The sequence below is a fragment of the Onthophagus taurus genome, chromosome 11, assembly GCF_036711975.1.
Source record: "Onthophagus taurus isolate NC chromosome 11, IU_Otau_3.0, whole genome shotgun sequence".
Lineage (NCBI taxonomy): Eukaryota > Metazoa > Arthropoda > Insecta > Coleoptera > Scarabaeidae > Onthophagus > Onthophagus taurus.
Genome location: NC_091976.1, coordinates 23,625,015 through 23,643,145, shown reverse-complemented (window position 1 = coordinate 23,643,145; position 18,131 = coordinate 23,625,015). Strand labels below are relative to the sequence as shown.

At 31.8% G+C, this 18,131-nt stretch overlaps 1 protein-coding gene across 1 annotated transcript; it reads right to left on the bottom strand.

The window, feature by feature from the left end:
- Positions 1-873: 873 nt before the first annotated feature.
- On the bottom strand, positions 874-16,695 carry LOC111415738 (msps cytoskeleton-associated protein 5). Its single transcript, XM_023047572.2, has 15 exons — positions 16,325-16,695; positions 15,539-16,150; positions 15,092-15,470; positions 14,832-15,026; positions 11,701-11,881; positions 11,000-11,645; positions 10,727-10,945; positions 10,071-10,672; positions 6,125-6,304; positions 5,749-6,077; positions 5,235-5,479; positions 4,368-5,177; positions 3,782-4,307; positions 1,777-1,964; positions 874-1,721 (listed from the first exon to the last, which is right to left on the bottom strand). Exons 2-15 carry the CDS (start codon positions 16,132-16,134, stop codon positions 986-988), a joined length of 5,832 nt encoding a protein of 1,943 aa, XP_022903340.2. The 5' UTR covers positions 16,135-16,150; positions 16,325-16,695; the 3' UTR covers positions 874-985.
- Positions 16,696-18,131: the final 1,436 nt, after the last annotated feature.

The window sequence follows — 18,131 nt, the reverse complement described above, 5'->3', positions numbered from 1 at the left end:
ATAAGTAGTCGTTTAGTTCATTTATTATCCACATTTGCGCATTGTAAGCGTTGCTTTCTGAACTAAATGCTGATTTTTTATATAGCGGATCAAGAAAAGCAGCTTTCAAATAACCACTCTTCAGAATCCAGATTCGGTGGAAGTGATACCAGCGTCTGTAAAGTAGCAGAAAGCGAGTGCGAACATCTTGTTTTAATTTGATTACATCCAAATTCATTTGCTTCTGCATATGAAGATATGACCAAGGCATATGAAGATTTTGCTTCTATCTTCTTCTATACAGTCTTTCACAGCAAGATTAAGAGTGTGGGCTACACAGAAATGGTTAAAACTTCGCTAACTCCTTTTTTGATTGAAGCTGCATTGTCTGCGACTATAGTTACTATTTTAGAACTTATTTGCCACTCGTCCAATATTTGTTGAATAACCTTTGCTATATTTTCAGCTGTATGAGATGAGTTGACCCATCTCTAATTAAAACAACTATAAATGCAGTTAATTAATTTATTTTTTGTTAAGGAAAAGTCTACAATAACGGTACAAAATATATTCTCTTAACAATTGTAAAAAAACGAGCGAATAATGAGAGAATAAATAAGAATTAAGAATAAATGAGAACAGTTGTAAATATTTCACGTAAATCTTAATAATACAGTGAAATTAAATAAGTGTGAAAAGATAACTAACTAAAGCAAGAAATAATTAAAACTTTTTTTGTATTATTATTTAATTGTTAATGATAACCGAATCTACTTTCACACTATTATTTTTCATGAGTTGTTATCTATACTTTTCGGATATCACATTACATATGTCTTATCTAAATTAATCAATTCGCAATATTAAAAAGTCGATTCATCAAAAACGTTTACATTCTCTCGATACTTCCTTTATTACAAAAAAAAAACACTAACAATAGGTAAAAACAACTCTCACTTACATGCTATTGCTAAACAGAAAAACCCCATTTAGTAAGTAAATTCTCTTAACTCTTAGAGATTTGTTGCCATAAATCTTTCCACATTTCTAATCGATGCTTCCAGTATTGTACGACCTCATTCGTGTTTTCTGACTCGGGTGAACCAGCGTCATTTTGATTACCTCTATTTTGGCCATCTTGGATGGCTTTTCGTTCAATTTCGATTTCTTTCAAATTTTTTTGGATATACTCTTGGAAAAAAGAGCTAGATTTTTTCAAAAATGGCTCGATATTAGCTTCGGGATGTTGTTGCAAGAAATCGTACAACATGTTCAATCCTTGTTTTGTTTCTGCTTTATTGCCAATTTTTTGAAAAATATCGGTTAAAAGAGTGTGTGTTGATCTCGATAGCGGCTGACGACCTTCCGATTTTAATGGTACTTTCATCGAATCTTCTATTTTTAAACTTTTTAAATATCTCACGACGTAAGCTTCGAGTTCGGAATCGTTTCTGTTTGGTATTCCATAAACACTTAATAATAAAACATCTCCTTTCATTTTCGTCATTGTGTGTAAAAGAGTTTTTATTGTTCTCATTGGAGTATCAGATTCTCTCGATTTCCACCAACTGTTGGGAAATTGTTTCATAAAAGCGTGAACTTCTAAAAGTACTTTATCATAATCTATTTCATCAACCCAAGCACTCATTATCTTTAACACGCGCCAAAGACATTTCATTATCAATTCAACCATTCTATGCTGTTCCGTTGCTACTCCTTGTTGTAATAAAGATACAAGAGCACTAAAAATAACAAGAATTTTAAAAAAATTAATAATTATTTTTAATTTATTCTTACCAAAGAACATTTGTTTTATTCGACATTTCAATAACTTTAACACAATTTACATTAACCACACGAATATAATTATCAGCTGTTGGTATTTTTGAAAATCTTGGTTCTGCTAGTAACAAAATAAACTGATGGAGAACATCTCTTAATACAGCAGCACTTATATTTTTTCCTAATGGTTTGTGATTGTAAAACTAAAAAAAAAATTTTTAAAATTCATCTATAAAAAGTCATTTTGACGTTTAAATGTCACCAGTCAAGTTAAAAATTAAAATAACGATTAATGAACGCACCCACTGTTTGAAATGTTACTTGTCAAGTTAGAAATGTCATTTCTTATGAAGGAAACTATTTTCATTTTACATTACAAATGTTAAATTAGAAGTTTTTTAGTGGAAGAAGTCATTATGACGTTTAAATTATTATAAAAACTTGTCTTGTATTGTAAATATCATTTATAAAGGTATATAAAGACGTTTAAAACCGTATTTGATGTAAGAAATGTCATGGTGAATTATAAAACGCCACCTATCGAGATGAAACTATCACCTTGACATTTAAAATGTTATGGTTGATGTAAAAAATGTCAGGTGAGGTTTTAAATATTACTTATCTAGTTAATAAAGTCATTTGGGCGGCCCCAAAGACTTCTGTATTGTTAGAAATGCGATTTTTAATGAATGAAATGTCATTATTACGTTTCAAATGTCACTTGTCAAATAAGAACTATTCTGGAGCAAGATGTCAGTTTGACGTTTAAATGTCACCAGTAAAGTTTAAAATTAAAATAACGATTAATGAACGCTCCCATTGTTTGACATGTTACTTGTCATGTTAGAAATGTCATTTCCATCCCAAAGTCTTTTGTCTTGTTAAAAATGTTATTCTTAATGAAGTAAATGTCATTATTACGTTTCAAATGTCACTTGTCAAATAAGAAATATTCTTTTGACATTTAAATATGTCATCAGTCAAGTTAAAATTAAAACAACGATTAATGAACGCGCCCATTGGTTGAGATGGCACTTGTTAGAAATGTCATTTTTTATTAAAAAAATTAGTTTAATTTTATATTATAAATAGCAAATTAGCAATATTTTAGTAGAAAAGTCATTTTGACGTTTAAATTATTATAAAAAATTGTCTTGTATTGTAAATATCATTTATAAAGGTATATAAAGACGTAGGCAATGTCATCATGAATTATAAAACGCCACCTATCCAAAAAAAAGTACCACATTGACATTTAAAGTATCATGTTTGGTGTAAAAAATGTCAGGTGAGGTTTTAAATATTACTTATCTAGTTAATAAAGTCATTTGGGCGGCCCCAAAGACTTCTGTCTTGTTAGAAATGCGATTTTTAATGAATTATTACGTTTCAAATGCCACTTGTCAAATAAACATGTTATTCTTGAGTAGAAATCATTTTGACATTTAAATATGTAGCCAGTCAAGTTAATTAAAATAACAATTAATGAACGCGCCCAATTTTGAAATGTCACTTTTCAAGTTAGAAATGTCATTTTTTATGAAGAAAATTACTTTAATTTTACATTACAAATATAAAATTAGAAGAATTTTAGTGGAAAAAGTCATTTTGACGTTTAAATTATTGTAAAAAATTGTCTTGTAATTTTAATATCATTTATAAAGGTTAATACCGTATTTGATGTAGGAAATGTCATCATGAATTATAAACCGTCTCCTATCGAGATGAAAGTACCACATTGACATAAAATATGTCAGGTGAGGTCTAGTTAATAAAGTAATTTGAGCGATCCCAAAGTCTTTATCTTGTTAGAAATGTGATTTTTAATGAATGATATGTTATTATCACGTTTCAAATGTCACTTGTCAAATAAGATATGTTCTTCTGGAGGAAGATGTCATTTTGACATTTAAAAAGTCAAGATAAACTGAATTTCATGATGAACGCGATCATTTTGGTATTCTAAATGACGTTTAATATCATATTTGATGTAAGAATTGTTGGCTTACAAGTTACTTACTGAGTCTATAAATGATAAAACAACTTTATAAGCTTCTGGAATAATATCAACATCAGGATTAATGCAACTCAAAATACCCAAATGTTTTGCAATAGCTTCCATCAGCTGATCTTCATAAGGTAGCAAAGTATTTCCTCTGTCATTATTCAAAATGTCTTGTATGTCTTGGATGGCTCTAACGGCGACTACAATATCGTGATGATCAATGTCATTGATGATTTTCTCAATTTTTGAATCTCTAGGTATATTTTGTTGTACAGGCGCTTTGTAATCTTTGAATAGAGGGTGGTTGCGGAGTACCGCGGGTATAGCGTTCGGAGCTGCCGCTCTTTGCTTTTTGTATTCTTCTAAAGTTGGGGGAATTACAATTTCTTCTTTTAGAAATTCACAATCGATTTGTTGTAATACTGGGATTACAGGAGTTGGTTTGAAACTATCTAACATTCTCATTAGTTCTGGATCGAGTTTAAAAGGGCCATCAATTTGCGGTGGGAGCCCTTCACGTAAAGGAACTTGTGAAGGTAATCTTAAAAATAATTTTTTTAAAAATTAATTAATTAATGTTAGAATTTATGTTTTAACTTACGTAACTTGTGGTAGATCATCTTCAACATCATCCACATCTTCATCATCAACCATTTTTTCGGAATCTCCATTTTCGGCAACAATTTCAGTACTACTATCTTTATCGCTTTGATTTAATTCTTTACTAGGACCAACTTTACCCAATTGTAAGGGTTCCAATTTCGATTTGGGCCGTTCGCGATTCGGTTTTTTCGCTGCTCTTTTTATTCTTTCCTCAAGCAACGACATATCCTTCTCAGAAATTTGTCCGACCATTTTATAAACTTTTTCGCCGATCAAACAATGCGCTTCAACCAAACAATTTAACGCGGCACTTCTTACGGCGTTATCACGATCGGAAATTTGTTTAGCAACTTCTTTTAAACAAGCGGCTGTAGATGGGAAGCAAACTGTGATACCAAACCCGTTTATGATCGAACCCATTATTTCTAAACATTCAGCGCGTTGCCGAGCGTTTTTTGATTTCATTCCGTCCATAACGCATGAAAATAAATTACTAACCGGGTACACGTAACAAATTTGATCTAAAAGTAATCGAACTCCGCTCCGAACCGAATCTTTTGGATCGCCCGTTTTTAAAACTAAGTAAGGGATGAAGGATAAAGCTTCGTTTTCTAACATGCGGTATTTGTGTTCGAATAGCATTTTAAAAACGTTGTTGAGATACTCAAGACTTTTTAAAAGCACCGAAGGGTTTGTATCAAAAAATCGCAATGTTAACCATTTTAAAACAAGATCTAAATTTGAAATTAAAGCTGCGCTGTTTTCTTTTAAATCTTCTTGTAGCGCTTCTATTGCTTTTATGTGAAAACTAAAAATGAAAAAAAAATGTATGTAATAAGAAAATTTTAAATTATTTTGTTTTTACCGAAAATCTGCATGGAACATATTCGTGATTAACGTTCTATTAACATTCGCTTGGGTCATCTGATCTTTGAGTAATTCGAAGAATTCTTCTCGTGGCGTTGTAAAATTCCACTTCAGCACCTTTAGTTTTGATTCGTCCAACGTTCTCTGGTGCTTCATGTTGTTTACAACGAGCAATGGAGATGTGTCTACGTCGTCATCCTTTTTCCTTGACGAAACTGAGGGTTGTTTGTTCATAGCACCACTCTATAACAATAAATTTTAATTGTAATGAAATTAAAAAACAAAAAAAGAAATAGAGGAAATAAAAAGGGTTTTGGAAAAGAAAAAAGGATGGATTTTGATTTTATAATTTTTTAAAGGACTAAAATATTTAGTTAGACATTGAGCGTTGCAAACACCGAAGCTTTTTCATTTTTCTTAAATAAGTTAAAGCATGCAGTACATTGTTTTAAGTCTAGATAACTACAAGATAAAATTTTAAATATTAATCAAATGTTTGTTATTAAATGTACCTTTGGTTTCGCTCCGGTTTTATTCGTTGCAGCTCCACCTTTTACTTTAACTTCTTTATCTTCTTTAGGTGGAACAATTTTTTTTGCAGGTTCAGCCCGCGCCGGTAAATTAGGTTTAACTTTTTCCAACACTCCCATAACAACAGTCTTAGAAGCGGGCTTTATTTTCTCGCACTGTTTTACCATCGATTCGTAACCAAGATGAATCATGACGCCTAAAACAGCTTCTTGGGCATTTTTTCTTACATCGGCATTGCGATCTTCCAAGTTGGCATATAAGTGAGGGATGCAGCAGATGAGCTCGGGTTTAGGAATTTGTTTAACCGGAACTAAAATCAGTTCTCTTAGTTATTGAAAATTTTTTGATTTTACTTACTGTTGGGTAATTTTTCCGCAATCCAAGCCCATAATTCACTTTTTAAAAGCGGCGAACCCGTTTTAAGAGCGTCTGCAATCATTTCCGATTCGAAAAATTCTTTGTAACCGCATTGATCTCCGAAAGCGTTGATTGTAGTTAAAGCTGCTTCTCTCACGTACGATTTAGAATCACCCAAACCTATTTTATTAATATAAAATAATAAAGATATTGAATCATAAAGTACAGTAAAACCTCGATATAACGGATTAATCAAGGGAAGGGAGTGTCTGTTATAACCAAAAGTCCGTTATATTAATAATTTTAATGCACACAAAATCGGGCAGCTATCCACACTTTGCGTTCAGTCTATGTATCGTTATATTTACACCAAGGACGATAGAATTTAAGAGAACTGCTACATCCTGGGAATAGGTGCATAGCTTAAAGGCCCGTTCGAGACTTCAAGGCTGAATAATAATTAAAACTAATCTAGAAATCTAGTCTGAGTTTAGCCGATCGTCTCTTAAGACAGCTAGACGCGGATTTTTCTAGTTTTAGGTCTAGTGTTAGTTCTAATGTAATAAAAACGTACAATAATCTAACACTGATTAACAACCAAAACTAACCCTACACCTAGAATCATTCGGGTTTAGCCGATCGTCTCTTAAGACGGCTAAACCCGAATGTTTCTAGTTCTAGCTTTAGTGTTAGTTTTAATTTTAGTTAAATAAAAATATAAAACCATCTAGCGATGAGTGACAATTAAAACTAGAATTAACACTAGATCTAGAATTAGTTCTAGTTTTACACCAACACTATCACTAGAACTAACACAAGACCTAGAACTAGAATCATTCGGGTTTAGCCGTCTTGAGAGACGTGCGGCTAAACCCGACCGTTTCTAGTTCTAGGTCTTGTGTTAGTTCTAGTGATAGTATAAAACTAGAACCACTTATAACTTAAGCTTAAACAATGGACTTTATTTAATACTAATTGTGCCTTGACCGGTTTCGCCTTTTTTAAGGTATCTTCAGAAGGCTTCGTCAAAATTATCGAATATTTGAGAACTAGTTGTATTGTTTCGTAGAGAACATATTACAATCAATAATTATACTAAATAACAAGAAATTATCACCAAATTATGACAGCATTATGCAGTATTATGGAATGATGTGTGATGGTCAGTGGTGGTGAAAACACATTGTACCTACGTTGTACCATTATTTAAGTGCACATTAGTATATCATTATTCCAAATTACAACACAATGGTCAGCAAAGAAAATCAAACCAACAACCTCTTTATCTGGGCTAATTTTAACCTCTATAACCCATTCTAGCCTCTCTAATATACTAGCATTTTAGGACACACCTTTATATGAACTTTTCTTCATGATTTTTTATGTAGAATCACACCTTTAAATATATGAACGCAATTTCCGGACACCTGTATATAGGAATTGTTCCACTTTAATAACTTTTGCACCACTGTAAATAGGACGAAGGCGCCAACATATATGTGTAGGTTTAAACGGGTTGTTGTTATTCTACAAAGACTTCGATTGTGTGATAATGTCAAATAAACGTACTTTAAGAAGGTTAAACATTAGCGATAAAATAAAAATAATTAATGCATATATGTCGGGAATGTGTAGGAGTGAATTAACAAAAGAATTTGGGGTTCTACGGTCAACTCTTGGACGAATTTTAGCAGATGCATTAAACTTTTAGACGAATCATCCAAAGGACGCGGAAAACTTAAAACGCTGCGGCAATTAAAGTTTCAATTTTGGAAGATTGCTTTACAAAAGGACTTAGATTTTGCAAAAAAAATTAAATCTTCAAGTATTTGTTGCCAGTAATGGTTAGATGGAAGGTTATAAAAAGAGGAATGATTTAACATTAAAAAAGATCTGTGGTGAGAGCAAATCTGTTGATAACAAGGTTTGTAATGCTTGGATTAATGATTTACCTGAAATTCTAAGGGAATATGAACGGAAAAACATTTTTAATGCCGACGAGACTGGATTATTTTTTAAATGTTTTCCTAACAAAACCAAAGTAGATGAATAGAAGGTCACACGTTGAACGAATTGGCTCTCGTGCGTCATCACACGTCATAGCTTAGCAACAACTATTGTCTACTATTGTAAGTGTAGGTTTGTTTACAATGGTTATGCCGTGCGAGAGCCAATTCGTTCACTATTTGTTTCAAAAACTACGATTGTCATGCTGGCAAACACAGCAAAGAACGAGTAACATTGTTATGCATTAATATGGACGGGACAGAAAAAATAGTAGTGATGGAACGAATAGTGATTTTGCGAAAAGCCTATCCGGCCATTATGGTTATAATTTCTGGTGCATTTCTGAAGTGATACCCTACATTGCCACATTATTGCGATATTTGAATAAAAATGAAATTAATAAGAAACCTGATAAGATATGTTAACTTATTTGGATCCAAGATACAAAATGAACTTTTTTGATGCTGATTTAACTAACGAAGCAACTCTAAAAAGAGGATACTTTAATTAATAATTGCCGATATTTCCACAAGTACCCTTCAAGAAATGAATTAACACTTTTATTAACACTTTGGAAAATTTTCAAACTCATATTCCAAGAAATCGATTTTATATGAATTATTAAAATTTAATCAGCGAAAATTGCAAAATTCGAAAAATTTTGCATTAAAAAGAGGATACTTTAATTAATAATTGGTGATATTTCCACAAGGATCCTTCAAGAAATTAATTTTATAGCGAATTTTGAAAATCATCGATGAAAATTGCAACACCGAAAATTTTATCAAAACTTCAAATATTTTCTCAAAAAGTAAAAGTTATTTTTCAAAACGGGTTAGTTCATTGAAAAGAGGACACTCTTATTTAGACTTTGGGAAATTTTCATACTCATATTCCAAGAACTGGATTTTATACGAATTTTCAAAACTTAATCGGCGAAAATTGCAAAATTTGAAAAAATTTTAAATAATGGCCGGATAGTTGCCTGGATATCAGGTAATTCCACCACTAAACCAGATGTTCCACCACTAAAAAATACCATTACTTTTGATGGGAAAATCAAAGAAACCAAGATGTTTCCAAAATATTAAGACACTACCGATAAACTACAAAAACTAGTGGATGACGGCCATTATCTTTCGGGATGAGTCAGCAAAAAAGAAAAATTATTGTTTTTATAAAGGACATTTTTACATTAAACAGCATCAAAATTTCGTTTCTTCCTGCTAACACAACCAGTAAATTACAACCATTGGATCAAGGTATTATACAAAATTTTAAAGTTCTTTATCGTCAAATTGTTGTGAAACACATACTAAAATGTATAGAAAACCAAGAAAACAATTGTTAATTGTTCCAAAAAAACATCGGTTATATGAAGAAATGGATGTTGATGAATTTCATGAAGATAAAGAACAACCAGCGATAGAATGCGAACTCACTGTTACTAAAAGATGCGAAGAGTAAATCACTGCATGGGATTTCATAAACGTGGACAGTGGTTTAAGTATTTGTGGAGATCAAAATAATGACATTGAGGAACTTTTTTAATGAAAACTTGGACCAAGATAAACAAGATGTTGATGAACCAGAAGTACAAAATCCTGTAATAACCAGAGCGGAAGCACGAAAAGCTATGAATGTTTTACAATCTTTTTTTGAAGGTTGAGACGAAACAAATGATCATGTTATTTATTAAATGATTTAGAGAAAAAAAACGATTTTTTCTAATTAATAAAATGTTTGCTTTAGTTTAAATGAAATTGATTGATCTCTGTATGTGGGATTAAGATTTTTATAACTGGGATTTTGGATTACTGGGACACCTCAATAAGAAGGATTTTAAAGTTGTTCCCACTTATCCAGGTTCGACTTAAAAATATTTTGTCCCATTAAAAACATTCCGTTACATTGAGGTTTTACTATAATTAAATCTAACCATGTAATAATCCCGGAAATAGCACTCGAATTAAATTTTTGCAAGCAGGTCCCATAGAAAGAGCAATCGTTTCACAAAGATTAATTGTCGCTTGAGCTATTTTACTATTTGTATCCAAAAGTCTCGGTTCTAAAGCTTGAGGTAAATCCCCTATATTCGGTTTGATTAATTTCGCTTCTTTTATAATTGAATTGATTTTTGTTAAAGCTTCATTACGAATTTTCCAATTTTTATCCGACAGTTCGTTAATTAAAGTTTCGGTAATTAGTGGGCTAATATCAACTCGGGGTAATAAATCGGCTACGTTTGTTGTTCCCGAATTGGAATCTTCATCTTCGACTTCCTTATTAACACTCACTGAACTCTCACTACGTGTTATGCCTCTTATTGGGGATGGAGGTTTCTCGTTGGCGTATTTTTCAAATTCTACGTGTAATTGATCTCTTAATGCGGCCTTTTCGTTCTCGAAAAATGTATAAATGACCGATCCCATATATAAATAGAGAACGCCCATGAATGTTATCGCGCTTGCTCGAACAGCCGGGTTTGATGAACCTAAACCTTTTCTTCCGGTTTCTATGAGGACTTTTGCGTTAAGATTTCTACATAAAATAAAAAAGTTAGTTGAAGAAATTATAAAGGAAATGATTAATTACCCAAATCCAAATTCTTTAATTGCACTTGATAACCAATTTAGGGCTTCTTGAAGTACTTTTGGACTTTTTTGAGTTACAGCAAATTCCATAACTTGGGCGGAAACGTAACCTAGACTTGTTGCTTCCGAAATTGCTGTTAAAACTTCTCCGGCTGCTGCACCATTTTTAGCGTCGGCGAGTTTTTCAATTGTATCGTTTAAACATGCGTAAGCTGTTGTACTAAATTTTTTTATTAAAAAATTTAAATTAAGTAATTAATTATTAAAGACTTACATTGAAAACGAACAATTTCCAGCCAAATATTTAACAACATCCAATCTGACTTTTAAAACTTGAAAATTAATATCTTTTAACCCAGGTTTTTTCGCAATTAATTTAACCATAGCTTGTGTAGGAACAATATTAGCATCCATCCCTTGTAGTTTCGTTAACATTTGTTCGGCAGCGGATAATCTAGTTTTCCAATTCGAATCTGTCAATCCCACAATAATTTCGGAAGGTAGAATGTCATTAACTATTCCATCAACCTCCTCGTCGCTTAATTCCCTTTCAACCGGTGGTTTCTTCGCTGGAGCAGCCTTAGTTGTTTTATTCCCTTTCGATTTTACAATAGTTGCTGTTCCAGATGAGATTTCAGGTTTTTTCTTTGTACTAGCATTACTACTAGCCGATGAAGCCGTATTTGGACGCTTAACAGCCGTACTTTGAGGTTTAGCAGGAGCCTTATTCGTTGGTTGCCTATCTTTTTTCGCCGCTGGAACTTTCACCAATATCACCGCCTTTTCACAACATTCCCGGATTTTTGTCATTTTTAAATTATCTTTTTCGAGTTCAACAAGGAATGGACCCACAGCTTTTTCACCTACTAATTTCAATAATGTTCCTAAGGCTTCACAAGCACTATCTCGAACGGTAGGATCTATATTTTTGGAATAAAATAAATTTTGGTTATGATTTAAGGAGATTATTCTTACCTGGCTGATTAACTAAGGTGATTAGGCCGCCGGTTAAAGCTTTTAAAAGTTTTTTATTTAACGTAACTGGGAGGGTTTTTGCGAATGATCTTGATAGAAAAAGAGCCGTTTCTGATTTTACAGAGGGATTTTTATTGTTTAATGCTTCGATAACGTCTTCTAAAATTGCTTCTATTGAAGTCTGTAATTTCATAAAAATAAATAAATTAATGAATAAATAAATTTTATGATTTAAATGTAAATATTTTCATCAGTATTATTCGCTATGTATCAATGCAGTATTATCAAATGATGTTGTAAAAGTTATATCTCATCATCTAACTTTCCAAGATAGCAGGAATTTTCTTATTTTTTTATGGCAGTTACTAATTTCCAAATATTTCTTTTGTACACTTCTCTAATAAGGATTTCATAAACGTTTATTTTGATTTATTTCAGTTGTTTTAGGCTTTTGGTAAACATATATAAAAGTAAAAAACAATTTTACATTAAAAAAAATTATTTAGAAAATATTTCAACCCTAATCTAAAATGAAAAATACCGTCATCAGAGCTCCATTCGCGATCAGAATATTCTGCAGTAGATTCCTCATCAAAAAAATTCTTGTCAGCCATGTGGGCCTCAGCAGAAATCAGCATTTCTAAGACTTCTTTACTCTGTGGTATAGATTTATTTCGTGGTTTTTGTCTAATGCTAGACAATAATGGATCTGAGCTGAGCAATAATCTATTCATTTCTATTCATATTATGCACTTTTTCAATTAGTGTTAAATAGTCATTTAACCAACAAGTGTATTAATGAAGGCGATTAATTATCGAGATATTTTAACTTATTTTTAAGATTTATAATTGTTAATTATTGAGATAATTAATCGCATTTTAATATACGAGTTAGTTACAATATTTTTCCGTCGATTTCTATCACTGGCCACTGGCAAACTTTAAAAAAGTCCGACCGAACTATACTCTGTTTTTAAACCAGGAGAAGTATTTTAAATTTGTCACCAGATTGACCTTGCACGTGATTGGTTGAATGCGAGGAAGGTTCACACACAGGCAATTTTGAATTTTGAATTTGAAGGTTAGGTAATTGATAATTCGACAGTTTCGTGTCATTATTGTATATTTTGTGTTCTTAAACCCTTTTTTATTATATTTTGAAATAAATACACTCATAACTTCAAATACAATAATAAGTAAATAAATAAATAATAATTATTAATTTAAATTTACCGCCAAAATATCTAGTGATATTTTCTGGTGATTTTTCCCAGTGTAAATCTGACTTTCGCGTTTACTCCTCCTGGTTTAAAAACAGAGTATAGTTCTAGTGCAAGTGTTAGTTCTAGTTTTAATTGTTATTCAGCGCTAAGTTGTATATTTTTAAGTTTCGGGTTTAGCCCTGTGTCTTCAGACACTGTATGTTAGGTAAGGTTAGTTTTGTTTACAAACATTAATTATACCATGAAGTTTTCTTCGGCAATTAGTAATGGCAATTATAGCGTGAAGTTTTCTTTTGTAATGTCAATTATAGCGTGAAGGAATGTTCGGTAAGGTTAGTTTTGTTTACAAACATTAATTATACCATGAAGTTTTCTTTGGCAATTTGTAATGGCAATTATAGCGTGACGTTTTCTTTTGTAATGTCAATTATAGCGTGAAGGAATGTGAGGTAAGGTTAGTTTTGTTTACAAACATTAATTATACCATGAAGTTTTCTTTGGCAATTAGTAATGGCAATTATAGCGTGAAGTTTTCTTTTGTAATGTCAATTATAGCGTGAAGGAATGTTAGGTAAGGTTAGTTTTGTTTACAAACATTAATTATACCTTGAAGTTTTCTTTGGCAATTATACTCTGTTTTTAAACCAGGAGGAGTATTTTAAATTTGTCACCAGATTGACCTTGCACGTGATTGGTTGAATGCGAGGAAGGTTCACACACAGGCAATTTTGAATTTGAAGGTTAGGTTATTGACAATTCGACAGTTTCGTGTCATTGTTGTAAATTTTGTGTTCTTAAACCTTTCTTTATTATATTTTGAAATAAATATACTCATAACTTCAATGTTAATGTTAAGTTGTATGTTTAGTGTTGACGATAACAAACGAAAATAAATACAATAATAAGTAAATAAATAAATAATAATAACTATTAATTTAAATTTACCGCCAAAATATCTAGTGATATTTTCTGGTGATTTTTCCTAGTGTAAATCTGACTTTCGCGTTTACTCCTCCTGGTTTAAAAACAGAGTATAATATAGTAGTCTTTTTAGTAAATATTCTCGAATGAAATCTGTAATACCGACCCAACCTACCACTATATCTATTTGGTAAGACTATAATAATAAGTTTTGACTTTTGAAACATTAAAATCGTTTATTAATAGGTGTCATTAATGAATGATTTTGTATACATTTATAAATCATATAAATACAGGGTCGACGGGAATTAAATAAACTAAATGACTTTTTTATGACGATTTAGCAACGAAATTGTTTGGAGTTGGTATAAGCTCCGCCCATCTCTGTGACGTCAGACTTAGGCAGTCTATTACGTCACTAATTAGATAAATTTGTAAATTTTTAAAAGGCTGGTTATCTGGAAGACGGTTAAGTTTAGGTCTATGATGTGCTACATGAATTTTGTTTAGAATTTCGAGATGAACTGAAATATGGAGTAATATACAGGCAGGATGTTCCATTAAAGAAAACTATAACCAACTTTGTTTCGTCATAAGTTTTTAACTGACCCTGTATACTTAATTTGTCTTTATTGTAATAGAATTTAAAAAAACACTAAAACTTTTGTATCTTAACATTTTTTGGTAGCTATCTTACTTTAGGAGATATCTAACAGTTTCCATACCTATCAGCCACCCTGTATATTATAGCTATTGTGTTTTAATTGTACACAGAAAGTGACAATAAGATATTATATTGTTGAATATGACCAACTCCCAAAACATTGTAATGGCCAATTATAAAATGACATAAACATGATATCATAGAAATTTTAATACCTACACAATTTAGTCATCACTTTCAATGTCGAGTAATTTCTTAAACACTCCCAAATTTATTCAACCATAAATTTGAATTAAATTTTTAATGCAAATGATTTAACTTACTGATAAGAAAACTGCATCGACAGCGTCTCTTATAGCAACAACAACATTTTGCTTTTTCTCCTTGAATTTTTCTAATAAAGCAGGTATACAAACACCTGAGTACGTTTGAAAACGTTTTTTAAGACCATTTGCTAACCCAGTAAGACATTTAGCTGCTAAAGCTACAACAACAACGTTACTATCTTTTTGAATGATCTGAAAATAAGAAATAAATAATTAATTAAAATTTGATTTGATGCAATTTATATTTTTGGATAAACCTTTTTTAAAGCACGAACTAAATCTCCATAATCACCAGTTTCTAATTTTGGGGTTTGAACAAGTCTTTCTAAAGCCTCCAGGGCTTCTTTTCTTTCCTGCCATTTTTTGGCCTCTAATTTTTCGTAGAAATCTTTTGGTAGTTTTGATAAAATTTCTTGGGGATCAGCTAAATCATAAGGATCCATATTTGTGTTAACTTCCTCCTCGTTATCTTCGTCATTACAATCCCCAATGACGGCTTCTTCAACCATTTGAGCAGCTGCTTTTTCTTGTTGTGATCGTAAATATCGACTTGGAACAGGTTTTTGTCCTTCAATTTTTGCAAATTCAGCTTCTAATTCTGTTACTTGAACTGGTTGAAGATTGGTTAATTGGGGTCTATAAGATAAAAATGTTAAAAGATTATTATAATTTATTTTTTTTGATTAAATGGGGAATTAAATTACTTTATTGCTGGTCCAACCCATTTGTACATCTCAATAACTAACAAACGGGCTTCATCTCGAACTGTTTTATCACGATCTGCGAAAAGAGTTGAAATTTTCTTTGCCAAAGGTTTTACTGGAAATACTTTCGATCCAAACTCTTTTAATGCGGTGGTGCAAGCTGTTACGCAGGCGGCAACAATTTTGGGGTTTTTCAAATCCATCCCTTTTAATAATTCCTCTTGAACGACATCTTGCTTTTCAATTTCTACATACATTAATGTTACTTGCAATGCTAAATCTCTAGTTTTTGATTTTGGGGCGGCCATACATTTGGTGATGATCCCCGACATTACTTCTCCAACTGTTTTTCCAGCATGGGCGTAATTCTCAACAAAAGCTAATGTCGCTTCTAAACCTTTTTCTTGACCCATCGCATTGCTATCCACCACAAATTTTTTTACTAATCCTAGATATTTTCCGAATTCGGGTGACTTTTCGTCATCTATTTGACGGAAAAGACGAGTTACATCCTCGTATCCGCTTACACGTGCTTTCCATAATTTATGAACGCAACGGTCCTCTACAGGGAGTTTTTTATATTCTTCTTCGTCCATTTTTCTTTACAATAATCTGAAAAAAAATGTTTTAAATGTTAATATGGATACATTTAATACATATTTCACAACCTGTATTAATAAAAAAACAAGTGGTATAAACCTACAAGAAAAAATAAGAAATATAATAAGAAAAGAACCTTCTCAACACCAAATAAGACTAGAACAAGTTTTCTTTCGACCTACTTACCTTACGAATGTCGATTTAAAACATGCATTGAACTTTGCAGAGTGGAACCTCAATTTGTTGTGGCGTACAAACGATTTTCTCGCAAGGGTTTACTTTTTTAGAAAAATTCTACCCCTTTTTGTGACATCAACTGAATCAAAATGTCGGATAAAAAACGACACATCCGCTTACTAACAGGAATGTTTCGATACAGCGCCGTTCGTCGCCGGGAGCCGATTAATTTGTTGAGATCCTCCGGATGGTTTTCCTTTAGCTTTAGCCTAAATTCGCGCACAAGTAATGATAAAACACAAAATAACGGTTAGCGACAAGACACCGAATGACATTGATTTTCGAAGTTGCACCGATTTAACTGTCGAAATTTCAATTGTGATTGGTCCGTTATGTCACGTGGTAACGAACATTTGAACGTTTACTAAACGTCAAAATTAAATTTTATTTATTTATTGTCTTTTTCTTATTGTCTTATTATATTAATAAATGTTTTTTTGGTATATTATAAATTATTTTAATAAAACATATTCTAATTGAATCAATTTCTTTTTTAATAATTATTTTAGTTTTTTGGTTGAATAATTCGGATATTTATTCATAGATGGAGTTGTATAAAAATGATACTTTATTTATTTTTATTTATATATAAAAACTTTATATAAAGTTAAACTTTATCAAATATGTTTTTATTTATTCTTTTATAACGCACTTAATGTATTATTAAACAAATATTTCTATTTTTAAAGCCGATTCATGATTTAGTTGGTATAAAATCCTCATAGATGGAGTTAATTGAAGCCGTCAGATTTTAATCAATTCAAATTAATCTCATCGCCAAATTTCATTAAGAATGAGCACAATGAAATAGTGATAAAAACCGAAGAACTGTTGCAAATATAGAGAAAAATACAATTAGCTTCTTCAACAACGACAGACCAGACCAACATATTAAGAAGTGAAGTCATACTTTTATACTTTATATATTTCAAGTTTCATATTGAGTGATTTGAAGATATTTAATGAGAGGAGTTGCTGAAGCCACAATGTCACAACAAGTAAGATCCCTAGAACTATCTCTTCTGGCACAAAACTTATCAAAATTGAATAAATTCTTGGAAATAATCCGTGCAAGTTCCTCCCGCGTTAAGAAAGTAGCCCATAAGTAATGATAATTTGGCAAATGAAAAAGCGCTACCAAAAAATGTCTTGCTAAATAATTCCTCTCAAACCGTCAATGCATAAATGTTGCTGCGCTTTTCGGTTGGATCTCTTTTAAGTTGGGTTCCTTCCGAGTTAGGTTGGTTCTGAAGCGGATTGCTTTCAGGTTGATTTCTTTCTCGGTTAGGTTGGTATCAACACCGCCAATGTATAGATGTTGCGACTTTTGGGATGAATTGCTTTTGAATTGGGTTGTTTTCGGGTTTCAGGTTAGATTGCGGAAGTGCGGTTCGAACACAGAAAACAAATAAATTATTTGTACAATTATATTTTCCTAAATACTATATGCTTGTGAAGCGTAAAAAGACACCATTAACATTAGGAGAAATTTGATAACGATGGAAAGGGTACAAAGAGTTAGGATAACAAGCTCGTACAGAACCGTTTCCACAAGTACTCCAGGTCATGGGAGATACACCGCTTATGGACATCATAATTAAAAACATCAAGGAGAAAGGACATCGAAGAAGCGATGCATGGAAAAGTGGAGGGATAGATGGAGAGAAGGCACGGGAAAAAGAACAATGGATGAAGAGAAACCTGCCGGATATAGATCCCTGGATAAACAGAAATGGGGAAATACTAATTATCACAT

Excerpts from the sequence above, each read along its gene's own strand:
- LOC111415738 (XM_023047572.2), bottom strand. The coding sequence starts at position 16,134 with ATGGACGAAGAAGAATATAAAAAACTCCCTGTAGAGGACCGTTGCGTT. Across the intron at positions 6,305-10,070 it reads ATTTCCGGGATTATTACATG|GTTTGGGTGATTCTAAATCG; the intron begins GTTAGATTTAAT and ends TTAATAAAATAG. Across the intron at positions 5,178-5,234 it reads ATGTTCCATGCAGATTTTCG|TTTTCACATAAAAGCAATAG; the intron begins GTAAAAACAAAA and ends TTTCATTTTTAG.